Raw genomic sequence first — 21,590 nt, forward strand, 5'->3', positions numbered from 1 at the left:
CACTAGGTTAAAATAACTTGCGCTGCTCTGGTGCTTGAGCATCAGCCCAAAATAGGCTCTCCCACTGGGATAAGGGCTCTATAAATAAGTCTGCGGTGAGTTGCACCAGAGAAAAGCCCTGCGGCAGGAGCAGCAGCGATGCCACCCACACTGGCCCAGTGGCACTGCAAGAGCGACGGGGCCCCCGGGGTGGCCTGGGTGACGTAGCAGGTCAGTCGGGCTTTGGGTGACGCAGTGGCTTGTGTCAGTTCTCCTGTTCTCAGGATTTAATTGAGCCATCAGGTCATGCTCAGATGCGAGCGGCAGCAGTGCTGGGGTGCATAGTGGGGTCACGGCTGGCTTTGGCACAGGGCATTGCAGAGAGTGGGCAAGCGAGCAAAGAAGTGTCTTCAGTATTTTGGGTCTAAGCCTGCCTATACTGGTGATGGGAGATGAGCCGGATGATTAGCTGAAGTTTTGATTTACTATCAGCTCAAAAAAGACCCTGAAGTGAGGAATATGCATTCCCTCAGCCCCAGACTGGTCTCCTAAACAGTTGGTGAGCCCCAAAACCACGCTGGGCATGCAGAGAGGAAGGCATGAAGCACTCTTTTAGCTTAAAAAAAAAAAAAAGTTTTTCCATTTTGTGCATTTAAAATGGTTTACAGGATGGGGCAGCAAGGGAAAGAACAACTCTGCATTTTGCAGTGAATCACCACTCCTCGCCAGGCAATCGAAACAAACCAATTGGGGTTTGGGTTTTTTCTTTATTTTTTTTTTTTGGTAGAATGTGCCATTTTGGTGTCATTTTGCAGCTGGTGCATAGGTGTGCAGGTTCTCCCCCTGTAGCCACCTCAGGGAGCGACGTGCACCCTGGCAGCCCCTGGTATGCAGGTCTGGCGCTGCCTGCGCTCAGCTGCTGCACCCAAAAGCCCTGTGGCACGCTGGTCCCTCTGCACCAGGGTGCGCCATGGTGGCACAAGCATGGCCGCCTCCTCCACTGCCTGGAAAAGGCCTCGGGCAGTTTTGTGTTTGTGGGCTCGGATGGTGAAGTGTGGCTTTTGGCGAGCCACAGGGTGCAGGTTCGGCTTTCCTCCAGGGTTTCAGCTCCAGGTGGGATTGCACAGGCCTTAGGAGCTGCAGTCAATCAGTGGGAGCGGCACAGCGTCAGGTTTTTCCCAAAGCCCAGGACAGCACCTCTAGCTGTGCCCCTTGGAGATGCCGCTGCTGCCACGGCTGGAGGGGGTCACGGGCCTCATGATTCTTCTTCTCACCTGGCTGCAAGTTTAAATAAAGGCTTGTTGCTAAAGCATGGGGTTTGGCAAGTCCCACTGTAGCCCTCCTCTGGCCAACACCCAAGATGTCTTTGCCACGCCATCCTCCTTGGGGCGTGTTTCATCTTACTGTAACTCCTTTGAGATGAGCTGCTTGGCCAGGTAATAGCTGCCTTCCCATTCCTAGCTTTTGCTTGGAAAACATATTCCAAATTTATTTTTTTGCCTCTACAAGGTAAAGAAAGGTCAGGTGTCCTCTGCCATCGAACGCTGAGCACTCTGGTTCCACTGGTTTCATTCCAGCCACCCCATAGTTTGCCCTTGTGCAGCCAAGATCCTGTATTTCCAGACCTGTACTTGCTCAGCCTTCATCTAACACCAACTGAATCACACCAATTCCCCCACCCAGAGGTACTGCCGCCGTTAGGCTTTTTATCCTCTTGCCATTACCGCATCTGAAATAGTGCTGCCTTTTTGCTGAGTGCCTAATTTGTGAAGAAATCTGTTGGCTATCAGATCTAGAAATAATGGCGCCATGCCATTTTTAGGAGCGTTTGTTCTCAGATTTATTTTGGGGATGTTAAAGTCGCCCATATGGCACTATTCTTTGACTGTATTTCTTTAATACACTGCTGATCCCTGCTGTGTTGGTCCAGGGACACAAACACCTTGCCCTACCCCACAGAGCAAAGGCGACAGTGTCCCACGCAGAATTATGTACTATCTGTATTATCCCTTATTTCTGTAGCTGCATTTCTTTACATCGGTCCTGACCTGAGCCTCTGGCTGCTGCTACAATATGAATCATCCTAATTTATTTCATCATGTGCCAGATAAATAGGATCTGTGTAATGAGCTGTGGCAGGGCTGACACAGTGAGTAAGGCACAGAGAAGGGCAGTGGTGCTGGTACATTTGCTGGGTTTGGGAGCAGGGAATGCTACAGTAGCGAGGCTTCAGCCTCTGCCACCTCCATCCCCACCAGCATGGGCTGGGTTGGATGTTCATGCACCTCCTGGACAGGGCAGGGGCCTCTTGGTGACCCTCCCAGCAGCACTCCTGGAGCTGCAGGGCCATGGGACCAACCAGCCGGTGCCCACCTGCCCTGGGACAAGGGTCCAGGCCACCCCGGCCAGAAATCAGGCGTGCCCAACCATCCAACTGCTGGGCACACGCAGCAGTCTTTAGCTCCCTCTAATGTTTATGGCCTGAATGAAGCATCCAAAAGCCAAACAGGACTGAGCAGGGACCGGGCAGGCATCCAGAGATCACATTTGTGAGTAAAAAATGTGATGCTGAAATACACGGAAACAGCTCGGCCAGCAAGGGGGTGATGTGCTAAGCAAATGGCATGAAAGACAAAAGGATACAGTTTTTAAAAGAGAAAACGTCTGTATTTAATGCTTGTTTATTATTAATATAAGAAAGATTTCACAGGAAAAAGAACTGTCCCTCTCCAGGCTCCTACTCCTTCCTGCATGCACCAGATGCCAGAAGGGACTATTAAGATGGCCAGCTCTGAACTTTGCATAGCTGTGGCTACAGGAGTTTCCCAAACTCCTCCACGTGAAGTGTAACACAGCTTTAAAAAAATGCAGCAGAAACAGGTATTTGATAACATGATGCAAAACCAGGTCGGAAGCTCTCGATCAAAATTAGAGGTGTAACAACACCGCTGCAATGTGCCATGGCAGCATCTGCCGTAGTGGTTGATCCGTGGGATCCTTGAGCTACGCAAGGGTCTGGAAGCTTTGCATCAATATAAACAGTGCATGTCCCTGTATTACAGAAACTGTGATGCAAAGGCAAGGAAAACAGAAGGGGAAGACAGGACATCTCGCTGAACATGTCGAATCAAGGACCATGCTTCTGCTCCCTAATGCATGTGTGGGCACCTCCAAGAGCTGACCACAGATCAGAGGACAGATAAGAGGGGGGGGAATGTAATTACCCTGTGAAGAGTAAATCACTTTAACGGTTCAGTTACTGAGACCACAGCAAGGCAGTGGCACAGCCCCTTAATTAATCTTTTGCTTTTCAGGCTCCTGTCCCCCCCCCCCCCCCCGCCCCCATTTTCCACCTCACGCTGGCTGGCAAGGAGATCTCGCAGGGTGTTGGTGGCAGCGGGGTGCAACCAGGTGAGGCATCAGGCTGCTGTGGATCAGCCTGTCCCCAGGGAGAGCCGCGGCTTCCCGGTACGCGCAGGGTAATACCTGCAGCGCTGCCGGTAACGCGGTGCTCCAGGCCCGGTGTCAGCAGCAACGGCCTGTCGCTCCGGGCTAATTATTTTGAGGAATTGCTGGGCACAAATCAGGGTGTCTTGGGGACGGCGCAGGGTTGGGTTTCTGTTGTAGGGGAAAGGCTGGTTTGTGAGAGCGAGAAGGGAGCGACCCTTGCTCCCTCCACATCCCCCCGCCGACCTCTCCAGGGCTTCTCCCCCTTCAGCTCCACCCCTCTGACTGCCCCTCTCCACGGCCCAAACCTCCCTCACGCCTCACCCCCAGCACTAACCCCCGCTCCAGACCCACAGCCCCCAACCTCCCCCCCATGAACTGCCCCCCCATTCCCCATCCCGCCCCGAACTGCCACCTGCACCCCCTGCCTCCCCCCCGCCCCGAATGACCCCCTTCACGGGGTGGCCCCCCTCATCCCCCAAAACTGCCTCTCAGGGATTGCTTCCCTTGTCGTCCCGTCCCCCCCCCAGCTGCTCCTCAGGGGATTGTCCCCTTTCCCCCAAGCTGCCGCTCGGGGATCGCCCTCTCGCCCCACAAAACCCCCAAAACCTCAGGGACTGCCCCCTCATCCTCCCCAGAGACGGCCCCTCCATCCCCTCAGGGATCGCCCCGCTCCCCGGGCCGGGCCTGCCCGGCCCCACCTGCCGCCCTACGCCCTACGCCCTCTCCCCTCCCCGCCCCGCCGCTCCCCCCTGGCCCGGCCGGCGGCGCGCTGCGCCGCGCCCCATGCGCCGCTGCTGCCCGGCTCTCTGCATCAGCGCCAGCACCACCAGCAGCGGGAGCAGCAGCTGCTGCTGATATCGCCGCCCCCCTCCCGCCCGCCGCTCTTGGTGCTGGTGCTGCTGCAGCGCCGCCCGCTTCTGCGCCTCCGCCGCACAAGATGGCGGCCGGTGGGAGCGGCGGGGGCCCCGGGGGCCTCTCCTCCTCCTGCCCGCAGTCGCCGCCGGGTAACGGCGCCACCGCCTGCACCAACGGCGCCCCCCCGTCACCTCCCGGCCTCACCTACAACCAGTGCGGTGCTGCCAACCCGGCGGTGAGCGGCGGCGGCGCAGGGGGCCCGGCGGCGGCGGCTGCGGGGGTGGCGGGGGCCGCCGGGGGGGCGGGCGGCCCCGGCGGGGCGCTGCAGCGGGAGCCGGTCTATAACTGGCAGGCGACGAAGCCGACCGTGCAGGAGCGTTTCGCCTTCCTCTTCAACAACGAGGTGCTCAGCGACGTGCACTTCCTGGTGGGGAAGGGCCGCGGCTCGCAGCGCATCCCGGCGCACAGGTGGGCCCCGCGGGGGGGGTACCCCGCGCATGGGGATCCCGGTGTCCGACGGGGGCTGTGATGGGTGCCCCCGGGCGCCGTGGCGGCCCGGCCGGGCCGTGGGGGGGTGATCTGTAGGCCTTGCGAGGTGGTCGGGGGATCCCGGGCCTCGGGCTGAGCGCGGGGTTTGCAGTGGGGTGTCTGGCGTCCTCTGCGCCCTCGGGGGGGGGAGGGCACAGGGTTTGGGTTTCTTGTGCCTCCCTCATGAAAGGAGAAAGGGGGCTCGGGTGGCTTCACCCCGCTTTCTGACCCCTGTCGGGAGCTGCCGAGCCCGGGGGGACGCGCTGGCCTCGGCCAGGCCCAGCTCCGCACCGGCCTCGGACTCCCCGGCGGGATGGAGGGAGCCGGGCAGCACCGGGGTCCGCAGCGTGGGTCCTCCCGGTTTGGTTTTTGATGTATTGGGGGGCGACTCCGTGGTCGGTCGCTGTCGCCTCAAATCTCTGCCGGCCCTCGGATCGATGTCGTGTTCCTGCTTACAGTTACCAGCCCCGGATACGGGGTCCAGCGCTTGGCTGAGATGTTTTCCCCAGAGGGTAGATGCGACTGGGGCAAGCATGGTGGGAAAAACCCCAAATCCCTGGACCTCGCTCATAAGCAGTCCTTGTTTTTGTGAATAGTGGAGGAGAGAAGGAATAGTCTCCAAAACTAACTGATCTCTGCTGACCGATACAGGGATCAGTGAGAGCATTGGGGATGGAAAGGAAAGAGCAATGATTTGAGAAACCAAATTTTTGCCACAACAGTTTTTGTTTTTAAAATAACCCTTATTAAATCTTTTCTCAAGATTATTGAATCTCTTCTCAATCTTTTTTTGGGGTAATCCACCACTATAAAACAAACACCATGATTCTGGTAGAGCTGTGCTGAGCGTGACATCTGGGCGTGAGGTAACCAGTCAAGGTTAACGTTTAAGGCTAAGCTGCCATTTAAGAGTTTGCAGCTCTGAGCTGCTCGCTCGCTGAGAAGCTGGGAATTGCATCCACCTGGATAATGCAAAACTGATGGGACTGATTGACATTCAGCTGCTTCTTGGGGCAGCTCCGGTGAATCGATGCGTGCCACTCACAATCCGCCACTCAGGGAAATGCCCCCTGGGCTGCTCGGCTGTACCAACAGCAAACGCGAGAGCCTTTGGCTTGGAGACAGGACCCGCTTTAATTGGGGTAAGGGAAGGCTTATTGGTGTACTTAGAAGTGGTGCTTGGCAAAGGGAGCCTCGCTCCAAAATATTTTGAACTATCCTTTTCTCGTATGTGCTTGCACTCTGGGAAGTTTCCCCTTCAGATTTCCCTTTTTCTCTCACTTTCCAAATGAAACATGCTTGCTTTAGGCTGGTTTGAGTGTTTAGGGTATCAGTTCTGTTCTTCTGTAATTTGAAGCTTAATTAGTACTTGAGTAAGTTTGTTCCTGTCCCGAGAACTAGGCTTGCTAGGTGGGGAGGGTCCCAGAAATACATGGAAAATAAATGAAGCTTAAAAAAAAAATAGCCCCAAAGTGAAACGCTGCTTAATTGCTCTGAAATCCATCTGGTACTCTGGGTGGTAAAGATAGAATAGAGCGTGTCATGCTGTGACATCCCACTTTACAGATTATATAAGTTTTCGTAATTTACATAGATTTTGTAAAACTTGCCTGTATGATATTACAGTTGGGATATCCTGATGATTCATGAAGTATGGTGGTTATTTCAGAAACAGAGAGCTTAAAATAAAACCACCCAGACCCCTTCTGTGCTCGGTTCTCCCACAGCAGCCTGACAGCAGAAGATATTTTGTGCTGGAATTCAGTCGCAAAGCAACCATGAACTTGAGAGGCACTGTATTGCTTCAGTGACCAAGGGCAGATGTTCATACTTTGATGCTAGGTGTCTCAAATAGTTCACAGTTAACAAATAAATATTCCTACAGTCTCGTGTCGTGGTTTAGCGGCAGCTCAGCCCCACACAGTCGCTCGCTCACTGCCCCACCGGTAGATGGGGGAGAGAATCAGAAGGGTAACGCTCGTGGGTTGGGATAAGAACAGTTTAATAATTTAAATTAAAAGAAACCACAATAGAAATGCAATGTGAAGGAGAACAACGAGAGGCGCAAAGCCCCGGGGGGGGGGGGGAACGGACGACGAACCGCTGAAACAAACCAGCTGCGCTGCAGCCGCTTGCTGCCCGCTGAACCAACGCCACGCTGCCCCCGAGCCGCAACTGCCCCCCTTAATATACTGGTCATGGTGTCACATGGTATGGCACGAACCTGCCATTGGCCAGTCGGGGCCAGCCGCCCCCACCATGGCCCCGCCCCTCCCAGCCCCCCCCCCCGCCCCGCGGCAGAGCACGGGAAGCTGGAAAGGCAGCTGCCCCCCCCGCGGTGAGGAGAATTAACCCCTTCTCAGCCAAAACCAGCACATTCCCCACCCCTTATTCCATACCATTTACACCATGCCCAGGTCCCATACGATGCAATACAACCGTACCAACCACCACCCCTCCCCTTCCCATCCTTTAACATAACACACAGACATCGTTCCCTTAGTTCATGGACCTTCCCTGTAAAATGTCCATTAAAATGTCCATTGAGTTCACCCAGTCCATGACTCTGGGCTCCATCTGCCGTATCAGGCTTTCAGGGTGGGAGAGGTGGTGTGTGGCGTTGGGTTGCTGCATACCGAGTCAGTCATCGTTCCATCCCTGCTGCACGGCTTGTTTCACAGTCTGTCTTCCATGGGTTGGGAGGCTCGTACTCTGATATCATTGATACAACACAGAGGTGACACACAATGTTATATAGCAGTTCGCATTGTGCCATTCAGTTCATTGGCTGGTTTCGCCCAAAATCAAATCCCCTTGAGGCACACATCGGATTTCTCCATCCTCCCGCATCACCCACCAAGTGCACCCAGGTCCTCGAGCAAAAGCCATCCCACGAATGGGTTTGCCTCTGCCGGAGGCAGGAAGAACCCAGACTGTTTTGCCCAGCATACTTTTTGTGTGCACTACAGGGACTCTATCCCCTTCCACAGTATGTAGGATTTCTGACTGGGCAGGGCCAGCTCGCCTGGCAGATCCCCTCGTGTTGACTAACCAGGTGGCTTTTGCTAAATGTGTATCCCAGTGCTTGAATGTCCCACCCCCCGTTGCTCTCAGTGTAGTTTTTAACAGTCCATTGTACTGTTCAATTTTCCCAGAGGCTGGTGCGTGATAGGGGATGTAATACACCCACTCAATGCCGTGCTCTTTGGCCCAGGTGTCTATGAGGTTATTTTGGAAATGAGTCCCGTTGTCTGACTCAATTCTCTCTGGGGTGCCATGTGGCCACAGGACTTGTTTCTCAAGACCCAGGATAGTGTTCCGGGCAGTGGCGTGGGGGACAGGATATGTTTCCAGCCAGCCAGTCGTTGTTTCTACCATTGTAAGCACATGACGCTTGCCTTGGCGGGTCTGTGGGAGTGTGATAGAGTCAATTTGCCAGGCCTCCCCATATTTAGATTTCAGCCATCGTCCCCCATACCACAGAGGCTTTACCCGCTTCGCTTGCTTGATTGCAGCGCATGTGTCACATTCGTGGATAACCTGCGCAATAACGTCCATGGTCAAGTCCACCCCTCGATCACGAGCCCACCTGTATGTTGCATCTCTCCCTTGATGGCCTGAGGTGTCATGGGCCCACCGAGCTAGAAATAGTTCACCCTTATGCTGCCAGTCCAGATCCACCTCAGCCACTTCAATCTTGGCAGCCTGATCCACCTGCTGGTTGTTCCGATGTTCTTCAGTGGCCCGACTCTTGGGGACGTGAGCATCCACATGCCGTACCTTTACAACCAGGTTCTCTACTCAGGCAGCAATATCTTGCCACAATGTGACAGCCCAGATGGGTTTGCCTCTGCGCTGCCAGTTGCTTTGCTTCCACTGCTGCAGCCAGCCCCACAGGGCATTTGCCACCATCCAGGAGTCAGTATAGAGACAGAGCACTGGCCACTCTTCCCGTTCAGCAATGTCTAAGGCCAGCTGGATGGCCTTTACCTCTGCAAACTGGCTCGATTCACCTTCTCCTTCAGCAGTTTCTGCTACTTGTCGTGTAGGACTCCATACAGCCGCCTTCCATCTCCGGTGCTTTCCCACAAGGCGACAGGACCCATCAGTGAACAGGGCATACTTCTTTTCATCTTCTGACAGTTCGTTATAGGGTGGGGCTTCTTCAGCACGTGTCACCCCCTCCTCTGGTGATAATCCAAAATCTTGGCCTTCTGGCCAGTCCATAATCACTTCCCAGATTCCTGGGCGACTGGGGTTTCCTACTCGAGCCCGCTGGGTGATCAGTGCAACCCATTTACTCCACGTAGCATCAGTTGCATGGTGTGTAGAGGGGACGTTTCCTTTGAATATCCAGCCCAGCACTGGCAGTCGGGGTGCCAGGAGCAACTGTGCCTCAGCACTAACCACTTCTGAAGCAGCTTGAACCCCTTCATATGCTGCCAATATCTCTTTTTCAGTTGGAGTATAGCGGGCTTCGGACCCTCTGTATCCCCGACTCCAAAACCCTAGGGGTCAACCCCGGGTCTCCCCATGTGCTTTCTGCCAGAGGCTCCAGGTAGGGCCATTCTCCCCGGCTGCGGTGTAGAGCACATGTTTTACATCTTGTCCTGCCCGGACTGGCCCAAGAGCTACTGCATGAACTATTTCTCGTTTAATCTGTTCAAAGGCTTGTCGTTGCTCAGGGCCCCATTTGAAATCATTCTTCTTCCGGGTCACTTGATAGAGAGGGCTTACGATCAGACTGTAATTGGGAATATGCATTCTCCAAAAACCCACAATGCCCAAGAAAGCTTGTGTTTCCTTTTTGCTAGTTGGTGGAGACATGGCTGCTATTTTGTTGATCACATCGATTGGGATCTGACGACGACCATCTTGCCATTTGATTCCGAAGAACTGGATCTCTTGCGCGGGTCCCTTCACCTTACTTTGTTTTATGGCAAAACCAGCCTTCAGAAGGATTTGGACTATTTTCTCTCCTTTCTCAAAAACTTCTCCCGCTGTGTTGCCCCACACAATGTCATCATCAATGTATTGAAGGTGTTCGGGAGCTTCTCCCTGTTCCAGTACAGTCTGAATCAGTCCATGGCAAATGGTAGGACTGTGTTTCCACCCCTGGGGCAGTCGATTCCAGGTGTACTGGACGCCCCTCCATGTGAAAGCAAACTGTGGCCTGCACTCTGTTGCCAGAGGGATTGAGAAGAATGCATTAGCAATATCAGTTGTGGCATACCGCTTGGCTGCCTTGGACTCCAGTTCGTATTGAAGTTCTAGCATGTCTGGCATAGCAGCACTCAATGGTGGAGTGACTTCATTCAGGCCATGATAGTCTACTGTGAGCCTCCACTCTCCATTAGACTTCCGCACTGGCCATATGGGACTGTTAAAGGGTGAGTGGGTCTTACTGATGACTCCTTGGCTCCTCAGTTGGTGAATGAGCTCATGGATGGGGATCAGAGAGTCTCTGTTGGTGCAATATTGCCGCTGGTGCACTGTTGTGGTGGTGATTGGCACCTGTTGTTCTTTGACCTTCAGCAACCCCACAACAGAAGGGTCCTTTGAGAGACCGGGCAAGGTAGACAGCTGTTTAGTTTCCTCCGTCTCCAAGGCAGCTACACCAAAAGCCCACCTGTACCCTTTTGGGTCCTTGAAATTCCCTCTCCTGAGGCAGTCTATGCCAAGGATGCACGGAGCCTCGGGGCCAGTCACAATGGGGTGCTTTTGCCACTCATTCCCAGTGAGGCTCACTTCGGCCTCCAATACAGTTAGCTCTTGGGATCCCCCTGTCACTCCAGCAATGCTGATGGGTTCTGCCCCTATATAGTTTGATGGCATTAAGGTGCACTGTGCGCCAGTGTCCACTAAAGCTTTATACTCCTGTGGGTCGGACGTGCCAGGCCATCGGATCCACACAGTCCAGTAAGCCCAGTTATCCCTTTCCTCCACCCGGCTGGAGGCAGGGCCCCTCTAGTCCTGATCATGGCAGTCACAACTCACTTCCTGTAAATGTGAATCAGGAGTCCCTCTATTACGCTTAGAAATAAAATCAGCGCTTCTACTCCTCTGTCTGGGGACCTGCTCACTGGAAACTGGAGCAGCAGCTTTCCTGGAAGAGCCTCCCTGAGTGATTGTTCTTCCTTGCAGTTCATGCACTCGTGCCTGTAGGGTCGAAGTAGGCTTGCCATCCTACCTCCTCATGTCCTCTCCGTGGTCACGCAGGTAGAACCATAGGGTGGCCCGTGGTGTGTATCCTCTCCTTTGGGCTAAAGGACGCTTATTCCTAACAGCTGAGACACTACTCTGTCGAGGTGGGGAGCAGGACAGATCTTCTTTGAGTTGCTGGACCTCTTGGGATAGTTTCTCCACAGCAGAGATGAGCGAGGAAGAGAGATTTGTTTCGTAATCTTGGAGTCTATCAATCACCTCCGCCACCGTTGGTGTCTCATCATCTTTCCAGGACATCACTGCCAATGAGTTTGCATGCGAAGATGGCGCGCTCCGTACAAACTTCCGCCACATGGGTCGTGTGCACTCGGCTTCATCTGGATCTTTGGATGACCGTTGATCATCCAGGTCACCATAAATCACCTCAAGCACAGCTAATTCCCTTAGATACTGGATGCCTTTCTCCATAGTTGTCCATTTTCCTGGGCGATATGTAACATCTTCTTTAAAGGGATACCTTTCCTTCACTCCAGACAGGAGTCGCCTCCAGAGGCTGAGGGCTTGTGGTTTTTCCCCAATTGCTTTGTCAACGCCCCCTTCCCCAGAAAGGGATCCCAGTTGTTTGGCCTCTTTTCCCTCTAGTTCCAGGCTACTGGCCCCATTATCCCAGCATCGGAGCAGCCAGGTCACAATGTGCTCACCTGAAGGACAGCTGAAATCTTTCTGCATATCTCGCAACTCACTCAAGGACAGGGATCGGGTGGTGTCTATTTCATTTATGACTTCTTCCTCCTCTCCCCGTGACAGCCCTGCTTTTTCATCATCCCGTTCTAAACGAGTTGATGTCCGCTTCCAATATTTCGTCTTGTGTATGGGGGCAACTGATACTGGTACGGGTTTATTTTCTGAGCCAGCTCCGGTACTTGTTGTGGGGGTTTGAGTGGCTGCAGTGCCTGTTGTCAGGGCTGGAGTGACTACAGTGCCAGTCACTTTGCATTTCAATCCAGAGACCTTCTCTTCCCCTTGGGGGCACTGAATACTGTTGAGCAGGGCTCGGTATGCATGGGCCAGGCCCCAGCATGTTGCAGTGATCTGTGTCTCTCTGGAGTTCCCAGCATAACAACATAATTTCTCCAAATATTCTACTAGTTTTTCAGGATTCTGCACTTGTTCGGGGGTGAAACTCCAAACACTGGGGGTGCCCACTGCCCTAGGGATTTGCCCATGCTATCCCACATGCCCTGCACTCGTAACTATCAAGCCTCGGGGCAGATTTCTGGGTGATATTCTTAAGTTGCTTAGTCAAAACCAAAACAACATGCCCAAAAGCTAACAATAAGTGCACCTTAACCACCCAAGGATGTTCAAGATACAAAAAGGTTGTTGTAATAGAGGCAGAGACATCATAGAACAAAGTTGCAAAGGTACTATTCTGTATTTCCTCCATATAAAATCTCTCCGAGGAGGAGGTATAATTGCTAATTGCCTCAACAAGGTGGTATCCGAAGTACAGTAGCAGTTTCAGCAAAAACCCCAAATACCAGATAAAGCTGAAAACGAGTGTTTGTATAACAAATCTTGTAGGCAAAAGGTTACTAATCACAGCAGAACACAGCAGAGTCAACAAACCAACACCAATCTTTAACACCAACTGCAAAAAGGACAACATGGTGCTGTGACCAGCAGCTGTTGTTATCTCCAACCCTTGAGACCCACGTTGGGCGCCAAGAAGACTGTCGTGGTTTAGCGGCAGCTCAGCCCCACACAGCCGCTCGCTCACTGCCCCACCGGTAGATGGGGGAGAGAATCAGAAGGGTAACGCTCGTGGGTTGGGATAAGAACAGTTTAATAATTAAAATTAGAAGAAACAACAACAGAAATGCAGTGTAAAGGAGAACAACGAGAGGCGCAAAGCCCCGGGGGAGGGGGGAAGGAACCGCCGAAACAACCCGCACGCGCCGCAGCCGCTGACCACCCGCCAACCCGACACCGGGCCGCCCCCAAGATGCAAACTGCCCCCCCCTTAATATACTGGTCATGGTGTCACGTGGTACGGAATGAACCTGCCATTGGCCAGTCGGGGTCAGCCGCCCCCACCATGGCCCCGCCCCTCCCAGCCCCCCCCCCCGCCACGCGGCAGAGCGCGGGAAGCTGGAAAGGCAGCCGCCCCCCCACGGTGAGGAGAATTAACCCCTTCTCAGCCAAATCCAGCAGATCTGGTTTTATTGTGTTAATTTTCAGACCGGGCCAGATATAAAGCGTGGCTGTAGTAGAAGTGTGCCCTAAACAGGGTTCTTGGACAGCAGCTAGTGGTGCCTTGATGAGTGGCCTGCACTATCTTAACTTCTCATCTTTGATACGGCCGCATGGTGCGTTAGGAATTTCCGGTTTTGGCAGCAAACTGGTTAGCACAAAAAATCTGTGAGTTGGGGTCCTGCAGGAGCTGGAGGTGATGGTGCAGGTGTTCCTTGGCTGGGCTCCTCCAGGAAGGAGCAGAGGTGGTGTATTTGTAGGTTGAGGTAGGTAAATGGCATATATGCTGAGTGATCACAGGTGATGCCATCCATGTGTGGTTGTGATGGTGTGGGGAGAAGGTTTCTGAGTGTGGCATAGCTGTAGGCTCAGGTGCCTTTCCAAGGGAGTCTGGTAAGTTCAGAAGTTCCTGTAAAGCCACAGAAGCAGACAGCAGATATCTCGCACAGCACTGAGAGAAAACATTCATTTTGTGTGTGAAAGCTGTGTTTGTAGATAAACAGCCTACATGGCTGTGCTGGGTTTGATTGAATGTTCATCTACCCAAGCATCTGTCCTGTGAAGCGTCTGCAGCCCTGAGAAGATCAGATGTTTCCACCTTTAGGAGGCTCCAGACCCTGTGGAAGTTGCTTGCATACCCCGGAGCAAGCTTGATCTCTGCGCCATGAGCCCATTCCCTCTTCTGCTAAATCAGCCATGAAGACGACGAAATGGTCTTAAGTTTTTTGGATATCAAGGCTAAGAAATGCTGGACTGAACAGGCTGTCTTGAGCCTTCATGATGCTAACGTGGCCAAGGTCAACGTGTTGATTAGGCCCAGCAGAGGGAAGAGTTGTTTTTGTCTTTTTTCCAGATATGCTTTATCGAGCACAACATCCAAGAGACTAGAAACATCTAAACCTCATCAGCTGGGAGTTGCATGGGTGTGATAATTCATCTTGTTTATTGGCTAGAAAACATGGCCCACAAGGGAACAGGGCAAGCGTGTGGCAATGCACCCCTGTGTGTACTCCAGCCTGGGAGATCTGCAGCTTGGGCCCAGTCTGAGTAGGTTTTTGGCTGCTGTTGCCAGGTGTCTCTCTTCTGAGCTCATCCTCTCTCTTGGCTGTGTATTAACTTGCAATACCTGCAGTGTTGTGTGCCGGGGTGTCCCACTGCTCAGCTCCTGGCATTGCGTGTGAAGGGCTTCTCCTGGGAGTTTCTGAACCGGCCTCGTGCTCGTTTCACCTGGTGTCTTTAGTCCTTGCACTGGAAGGATGCAGCCAGCAAACGATCATCATTCACTAGCTTCTTGTCACCTACGGTTTCACCAAGCTCCAGCACATCACATATTACTTTGCTCCTGTGCCAGCTCTTCTGGAATAGATATTTTAAGATTTCTCTGCAGTGGAGCAGATGGAGGAGGGAGGTGGTATGCAGCGGTGGGATAGTTGTGGTTCTTGAGTGGTTTATTTTATTATTGGAATTACCGTAGTGCCTAGAAAGGGAGCAGGACTGTTGGGTATACAGATTAAACTAGGTGACAGGTGGGGATGTTCCAAGGTGAACAAGGAAGCAGTGAAAATCAACGGGTAGGAAGCTCTTGTAGCAGAATAAAAGACATTTTCTTGCAGGCCCTCAAAAGCCTTCAGAGTCAGCTTTGGATCCTCATGAAGACAAATGAAACAATTAACCTTATGGAAGTACCTGTGACTTATTGCCAAAAGTCAGTTTACTTTGATTCTTACAGGTGCAGAGGGGAATGATGAGAAATCCAGTGCTGCTTTCTTAGTTCTTTTGCTCTGCTTCTGATCACTTCTCTGCATCCTTTCAGTGGTCCGCTTTCTTTTGGCCACCATGCTATTGTTTAAAAATAACCCTCTGTTTGAATTCCTCCTCTGACAAAGTGGGTCACTGTGCTGAGCTTAGGGTACCTGCATTTCCCTTTTGAGAGTTGCATGTTTACGTCAGGTGATGCTGCTTGGGCCTAGGAGGGAGGCTTGCTGTGCACTGGTTGCTACAGGAAAATAGGAGGGGAAAACAAAAGAAAGCCCTGTTACTCTGCCGGTTTGGTTTAACAGTTGTGTTTCTTCCATCTGAAAGAAACCCCATCTCTTCCTCCTGCAGACCCGAGCGGTTGGGGAAAACTGTTGGACTGTGTAGGAGAAATGGTGTGTATCCCTGCTTTTCCTGGATTTGCTTTTAGAATAGCTTTAAATGTTCATTTTAGCAAGAGCAGAAAGACACTGTGAAGAGAGAGGTATTTTCTTGTTAATTGTGTTCCCTTAATGTTTTCAGGTAACTTAACATTTGGAGTCCTGTGTATCCTTCTGGCACCTACTGGGATCCCTTTAGGACTCAGCAGTTTTAAAAAAATCAGACTGACTTGCCCCTGAGTGAAATGGAGGCAAAAATTTGAGAGGTTTTTTTTTAATTAATGCCCTTTTCACATTGCCTCTGAAGGCAGTCTGCTCATTGAGGATGTATACTGTGCTGGCTGCGAGAATGAAAATTAATTTAATTTTTAGTAGCAAATAGTGCCTGCGATTGTCTTGCCACCATCACTGCTTTTGTAGGAACAGGGATTTTTGTTTCATCTGGCAACTCTAGTATTGTGAACAAGGTTTTTCATTTGTTCTTGACATTTTTCTTCAGAATTGTTTGATAAAAATATGCATGTGTGTGCTTATTTTTTTAGCCACTGTGGTTTGTCCCTAGCTCTCTTAACCGATCAGAAACAATACAACCCAGCGTGTCAGCCAAACAGTCCGTCACGGCAAACAAGCCTGGCACGTCCGCATCGCTCTGCTCTATTGTGTCCGTGGAAGGCCTCCTCTGGATGGGAGGGGAGTGAAAAGCGAGAAAATGAAAAATTTATTTAAAAGGAAAAGAAAAAAAGGCTTCTGTGTCATTTCCTACTGCAGCAAAATCTAACTGAAATTCCCCTTTAGTGATGGGCTTTCCTTGGGGTCAGAGTCCTGGAGGTTTCTGTCTTGTGCCTTCGTTCCTGTAGGGTTTTCTGCCTGCGGTTCTTGATGCTTCTCTCTGTCGAAGCGTGCATCAAACTCTGCTGCAGCGAGAGCCCCTGCGTTTTCCAGCTTCTTCCTTTTTACAGTTGGTTGGAGAAGTGGTTGCAGTCATCGCTTCTGCAGCCTGGTCTCCTCTGCTTCCCTGCGCTGCTGAGCTGTGACCTTCACGGCCTGTGTTTAACTTCAGGGAGCTGCTTGATTACAGACACCAGGAACAAGATTGCTTTCCTGGGAAAACTCACCTCTGCGTTTTCAAACAGCGAAAGTTCTCAAAATAGCTTTTCTGAGGCACATGGCAGGTGCAGCAGCTTACATCTGCACAGGCCTCTCAGTAGCCTGGGTGTGGGCCGCCTCCTAAAATATGAGTTGGTGTTTATCAGCGAGGGAAATCATCTTGTTTACATGGGAGCACTGGAATATTATTTTTGGTCTCAAACCTGGTTTGTGGGAATTCTTGCTTCCTGTTTCTTTAGGCCAATAACAAGCCTCTCGCCATTAATTACCACGTAAACTCTGAGCAGCATGAGAAGGGTTTGTGTGCACTTGCATCAAGCGAGGTTTTATCTGCCTTCTAAGAAATCTAAGCCCGCAGCAGGTATTGCATGGAAGGAGACAGCAGCGTGCCCGGGGAAGGCAGCTCCCATGCCGGGTGCTGCAGGAGGTGCTGGTGTCTGCAGCTCCCGGTGATGCTGCCAGTGCAATTTGTACGTTTTGAGAGCTTGCTCTGCTGTCACTAAGGGTGTCTTGCTGGCATCTGGAGAGAAGGGGGGAGGATGGGTAGTGGGTACTGACAAGTTTTCTGTAAGTGTTTTCAGTATGTGAGTGGGGGGAATTACCCCAAGACTTGGGCTCTGTTCACTGGTAGAACTTGAATTCCTTAACTCTGTTGTTTCTTAGCTTCTCAACCTCATGAAAGGTCCGTAGGCTCGTCTGAGGACTTTGCAGAGCAGCCACCTGTGTTCTGTTCCGTGATGCACAAATGTCGTCTTTGGGGAACCATTACTATGCCGTACACTGGGATGGGGCTCAAAATGAAGTTGCTTGCAACGTTGGTGTTTTTGCAGTAAATGAACAGAAAGCCTGACACTCCCTTCTGTTGCAAAACATTTTTGCTTTAATGCTAGGAATGATTTGCTTTCCCTGGGGGTGGCCTTCAGGAATAGCAACTAGCCTGAGATTTTTTTATTTGAAAGTGAATACGATTTAACAAAGTTTTTCGCTTGTTTGTTTTTTAATGTTAGGTTTGTGCTGGCTGTGGGCAGTGCAGTCTTCGATGCGATGTTTAATGGTGGAATGGCCACAACTTCTACAGAGATCGAGCTGCCTGATGTAGAGCCTGCTGCCTTCCTAGCTCTGCTGAAGTAAGCTTCTTGTAATGTACAGTATAACTGGAATGAACAGATTTAGAGAAGGGTTTTTTTAATGAAAGCAGTGAACTGTTTTGTAGAGTGGAGATGATTAAGTTTCTAAATCAAATGCCTCTTTGTTCTGTTCAAGGAGGTTTAGATGCTGGTGTTAAATCCCTCTTTTCCTGGGTAAAAGTCTAGTGTAGCTACTGCACAAAAATACCTGACTTGCTTCATGTTTTGGTTCAGCAATAGTTAAGTGAATGTGCCGTGCTGCTGCTGATCTGCAGTATGGGCAAAACTAAGCTGGATAGCTTATAATTTTATAAATACGTAGTTACATGTAGTTATATCATGCAAATGCAGCAGCAGGGAGGTGTTCTGGTTAGCAGCTGGCATAAGTGCATTTGCTGGCCCTTGTCGTTGATGCTCGCTTGTTCAGACATTGTCTCATAAATTCTTGTTCATGAATTGGTTTGATTTGATCCAAATGCTATTTGAGAGAAGTGGGAGAAAGTAATCCTCTTAAAGCTCTCTAAGTTACAAAATACTTGGAGCTCATTTAGGTTATGAGCAAATGAGCAAGTTATAACAGGTAAGCAAGGGTGTGTAATCAGTGTCAGCCATCCTGCATGGTATCCCCCCTTGTGTGTGTTTTCTTCCTCTTTTGGAGAGCTGGTTTTGAATTTACATTTACAGTGTGCATTGCAAGTCTGCATGCCGGGGGAAGGAGGAGGAAGGGACTGTAACATCCTATTCACCGATTTCTTTAAGCTTGGCTGGTGCTGTATGACATCCAGCAGCAATCCTGAATGTATGCTGAGAAGTCATTGTCCCGTTTCTATAGGATTTCTGTAACCTACTTCCAGGGGTTTCTAGTCCTGTGTTCTTGACATGTTCCCCGCTTGCTTCCTATTGGGAGCAGTGACTATATATAGCTTTGGCACACTTTTTGCTTTACCTTCAAAAAGTGCTTTGATCATGACTCTGCTATCGTAGAAGATTTTAAAATTGATCCTCACTAGAATGAAAGGCCAGAAATAATATGGAGACCCTAGCCCCCTCCTCTTTGGCTCATTTTAACCAGACACCAGCACATGGGGAATCCCTCTAATTAGAGATGTACCTGGCTGAAGAGAGTCATATGCCAGAGTGCAGAGTTAGTATCTATCTTTAAAACTTAGTGAGGCTAAAATATCGAGTAAATGAGAGGCAAACTCATGTTGTTCCTCTGCCAGTGCTGAGATTTCAGCGCTTGTATAAACAGTATGATCTTGGAAGAGAACCATCATCTGAAAAGACTCAAGTGATGAGTTTAGGTGGATTGCAACAGAAATGTTTGTATTTTTTATAGGAGAAATTGTGTGTGGATTATCACAGTGCCTCTAAAGCTTGCAGTTACACTACAGTAGCTGTGCACGTGGTCCAGTGATATCTTAAATGCTTAAATCGAGAATCGAACTGTCGCTTTTAAAACGCTCAGAGCTTAAATGTGCCAAAGGAAGTTTAGGTGCTGCATTCCAGTAGGAAGCAAGTGGGTGGTATGAAGCTTCCTAGAGTAAAACCAGTCCTTCCAAACGCCGATCTGAAATGGCAGCTAATCCTTACATATGTCTCTGGACTTGGTCCAAGGCACAACCTGATGCTCTAGGAGCAGGCGCTTATCAAGGCACAAAGTGCCCATCCTGAATGTTCAGCAGAAGGTCTCTTCTGGGCACTAGATTGTGATTGGGTTTGTGGGCTAGTGGCCTTCAATAGGTCTGCTGTAATTGCATAAGAGATCCTTTTGTTTTTATTATTATTTTCATGGTAACCCAAAGAACACTTTTGATTCTTTTAAATTGATACTATACTTTTTCACAGTTTGAGCCTCTCATGTTATCCCTCTTAGCACACACTGTTTGGTCTGTTGTAAAAATAAATACTGACATAATCATTGCAGTAAATAGAACTAGTTGTTTTTAGAGCAATTGTGTTCTTTTAATCTTGTAATAAAAAGGATTACTTAATGAAAATAGGACTGGTGAAGGGATGTGTGCAAAATACATTCATGAGCCTGTGGCTTGATGCTGTTATTAACAGATGCTCTAGAGCAGCACAAAAGCCTGCTTTCAACAGCCATGAGAGTGCTTCTCTCCCCCTGAATCCCCTTGTTTATGCTTCCCTGAATTGCATCCTGGCCATCTCTAGCTAGAGGACCAGGAGCTCCACTCCTGCTCTGCAGCAAGTCCCTCCAGGCAGGGATGCTGCCTGGCATCCCCCCAGAAGAGCCCTGCTGCTGCGTGAAGCCTCCAGGAACAGCGGCCGTGTGACATGTTGCTGTGCCCCCTTCAGAGAAAAGCAGAAGAAACTGCTGGAATTTCCAAATATCCTGTGGAATGGGAACGCCAAGCACAGTTAACACTTAATGTTACGCCTCTGTGTTTCCTGCCTTTCAGATCCTGATTGGCAAATGCTTGACTGGTTAAAGGGAAAAACAGTAACCAAAAACTCTGCATGGGATTAGGACTAACATCAAGTGTGTAACTGGTTTTACTGAACTCAGCCTGTCAGTTCCTGTTGTCTCTAATCAGCATGCTTGGGTATGAGGAGGCTCCGTCAGGCTTCCTATGAAGACCTTTCTTTTTCCATGCGGTATGAATGCACTTCCTTGTTTTGGCCTAACAGCAAAGGCTGATGCTTTGCTAGCAGCGTGGCAGTCCTTGTTTTTCATTGACATTAACTCTTGCTTTATGCTGAAGTTATATTCTGTGCTGTACTTTAACATCTGTGTAATGAAATGAAACAGCTCAGTATATAAAGTGAAGAGATGAGGGAGAAGTAGAGTACATATAAAACACCTCATCTGCAATGGATGTATGTGTTTGAGTGCTTCTGATCACTTTTCAATTAGTTTGTAAAATGGAGCTTCTCTTCTGAAGTAGATAGGCAGGGTTGACTTTTTGTCCTTGTTTAGCTTAGGCCAAACCTGTTAATTTTAAGGTGTGCACTTGGCCAGAGGCTGTTCTAGCCTAGTGTAAGTGGCAGGCTAAACAGCTCACCTCCTGGCGGGTGCTAGGCGGCTCGAAGTGCCTCGGCAGGTATCCTGGCTATATCATTCATTACAAGTTATACTGTAAAAAGCGTGGTGGTTTTTTTGTTTTGTTGGGTTTTTTTGTTTTGTTTGTTTGTTTTTTAAAAAGCTTCTCCTTGGTAAACCAGAGTCAGTGGAAAGGATGTGAAAACCCTTCCATCTCTCAAGCATGGGAAATTGGGCCGGGATGATGGGCAGAAGCACAAACATGGTTTTTATGAATTGCAAAGGGTTTTACCCTGTTATCTTATTGGCTTCACCAGAGCAATGTTTGTTTGCATGCTTTCAGATTTCTTTATTCAGACGAAGTTCAGATTGGACCAGAGACTGTTATGACAACGCTTTACACAGCTAAAAAATATGCAGTTCCAGCCCTTGAAGCTCACTGTGTGGAGTTCCTGAAAAAAAACCTCAGAGCGGACAATGCATTCATGCTGTTAACACAGGTGAGTTTGCAATCATTTGCATTAAGTCCCTGAGCAAGGTCCATCGCAACAGGAAAACAGAAGTTCTCCGAGTGTTGCGGGGTTGATGATCATCCAAAACGGAGCAGTTCTGTGTAATTTTGAACTCTTCCTTCCAGGAGTCTAGTGCAGGTGAGCAGCTTCTTACAAAGAACAATAAAATTCAGATAAATGTTGCTGCCGTTTCGGATCTGCTTTCTTTCAGTGTGGCAGGTGATTCCTTCCAGAGTGTGAACTGGGGAAGAGATTAACAGGGTAGAAAAATTTCATCTGCCAAGAAGAAAAGTGAAATGAGAGGATTTTTGCTTGTTCAGGTTCTGGGCTGGTGTAATAAGCTTTCTCTGTGCAAAGCTTGCTGCATCTAACTGGTCAGATGTTCTTTGAAGAACTTTTTTTGCAATAGTTTCCCTTTAACGGGGGTGAAAGACAGAAAATGCAACTTTTCATGAGTGCTTTGGTATATTTTCCT

At 50.2% G+C, this 21,590-nt stretch overlaps 1 protein-coding gene and 1 long non-coding RNA gene across 2 annotated transcripts in view; one reads left to right on the forward strand and one right to left on the reverse strand.

Annotated features, from left to right (window-relative positions):
* Nucleotides 1-2,644: 2,644 nt before the first annotated feature.
* On the reverse strand, nucleotides 2,645-3,873 carry LOC135316299 (uncharacterized). Its single transcript, XR_010375700.1, has 2 exons — nucleotides 3,466-3,873; nucleotides 2,645-3,156 (listed from the first exon to the last, which is right to left on the reverse strand). It is a non-coding gene; the product is annotated as an uncharacterized LOC135316299 (long non-coding RNA).
* Nucleotides 3,874-4,197: 324 nt separating this feature from the next.
* The window catches only part of BTBD2 (BTB domain containing 2), a 30,349-nt gene continuing 12,956 nt past the window's right edge, over nucleotides 4,198-21,590 (forward strand). The window contains 5 exon segments of the mRNA XM_064469853.1: nucleotides 4,198-4,273; nucleotides 4,276-4,350; nucleotides 4,353-4,752; nucleotides 17,480-17,599; nucleotides 20,947-21,103. Of these exon segments, the coding sequence (XP_064325923.1) occupies nucleotides 4,213-4,273; nucleotides 4,276-4,350; nucleotides 4,353-4,752; nucleotides 17,480-17,599; nucleotides 20,947-21,103 (813 nt within the window). The 5' untranslated portion in view covers nucleotides 4,198-4,212.

Source organism: Phalacrocorax carbo, chromosome 19 (assembly GCF_963921805.1).
Source record: "Phalacrocorax carbo chromosome 19, bPhaCar2.1, whole genome shotgun sequence".
In the NCBI taxonomy this organism is placed as follows: Eukaryota; Metazoa; Chordata; class Aves; order Suliformes; family Phalacrocoracidae; genus Phalacrocorax; species Phalacrocorax carbo.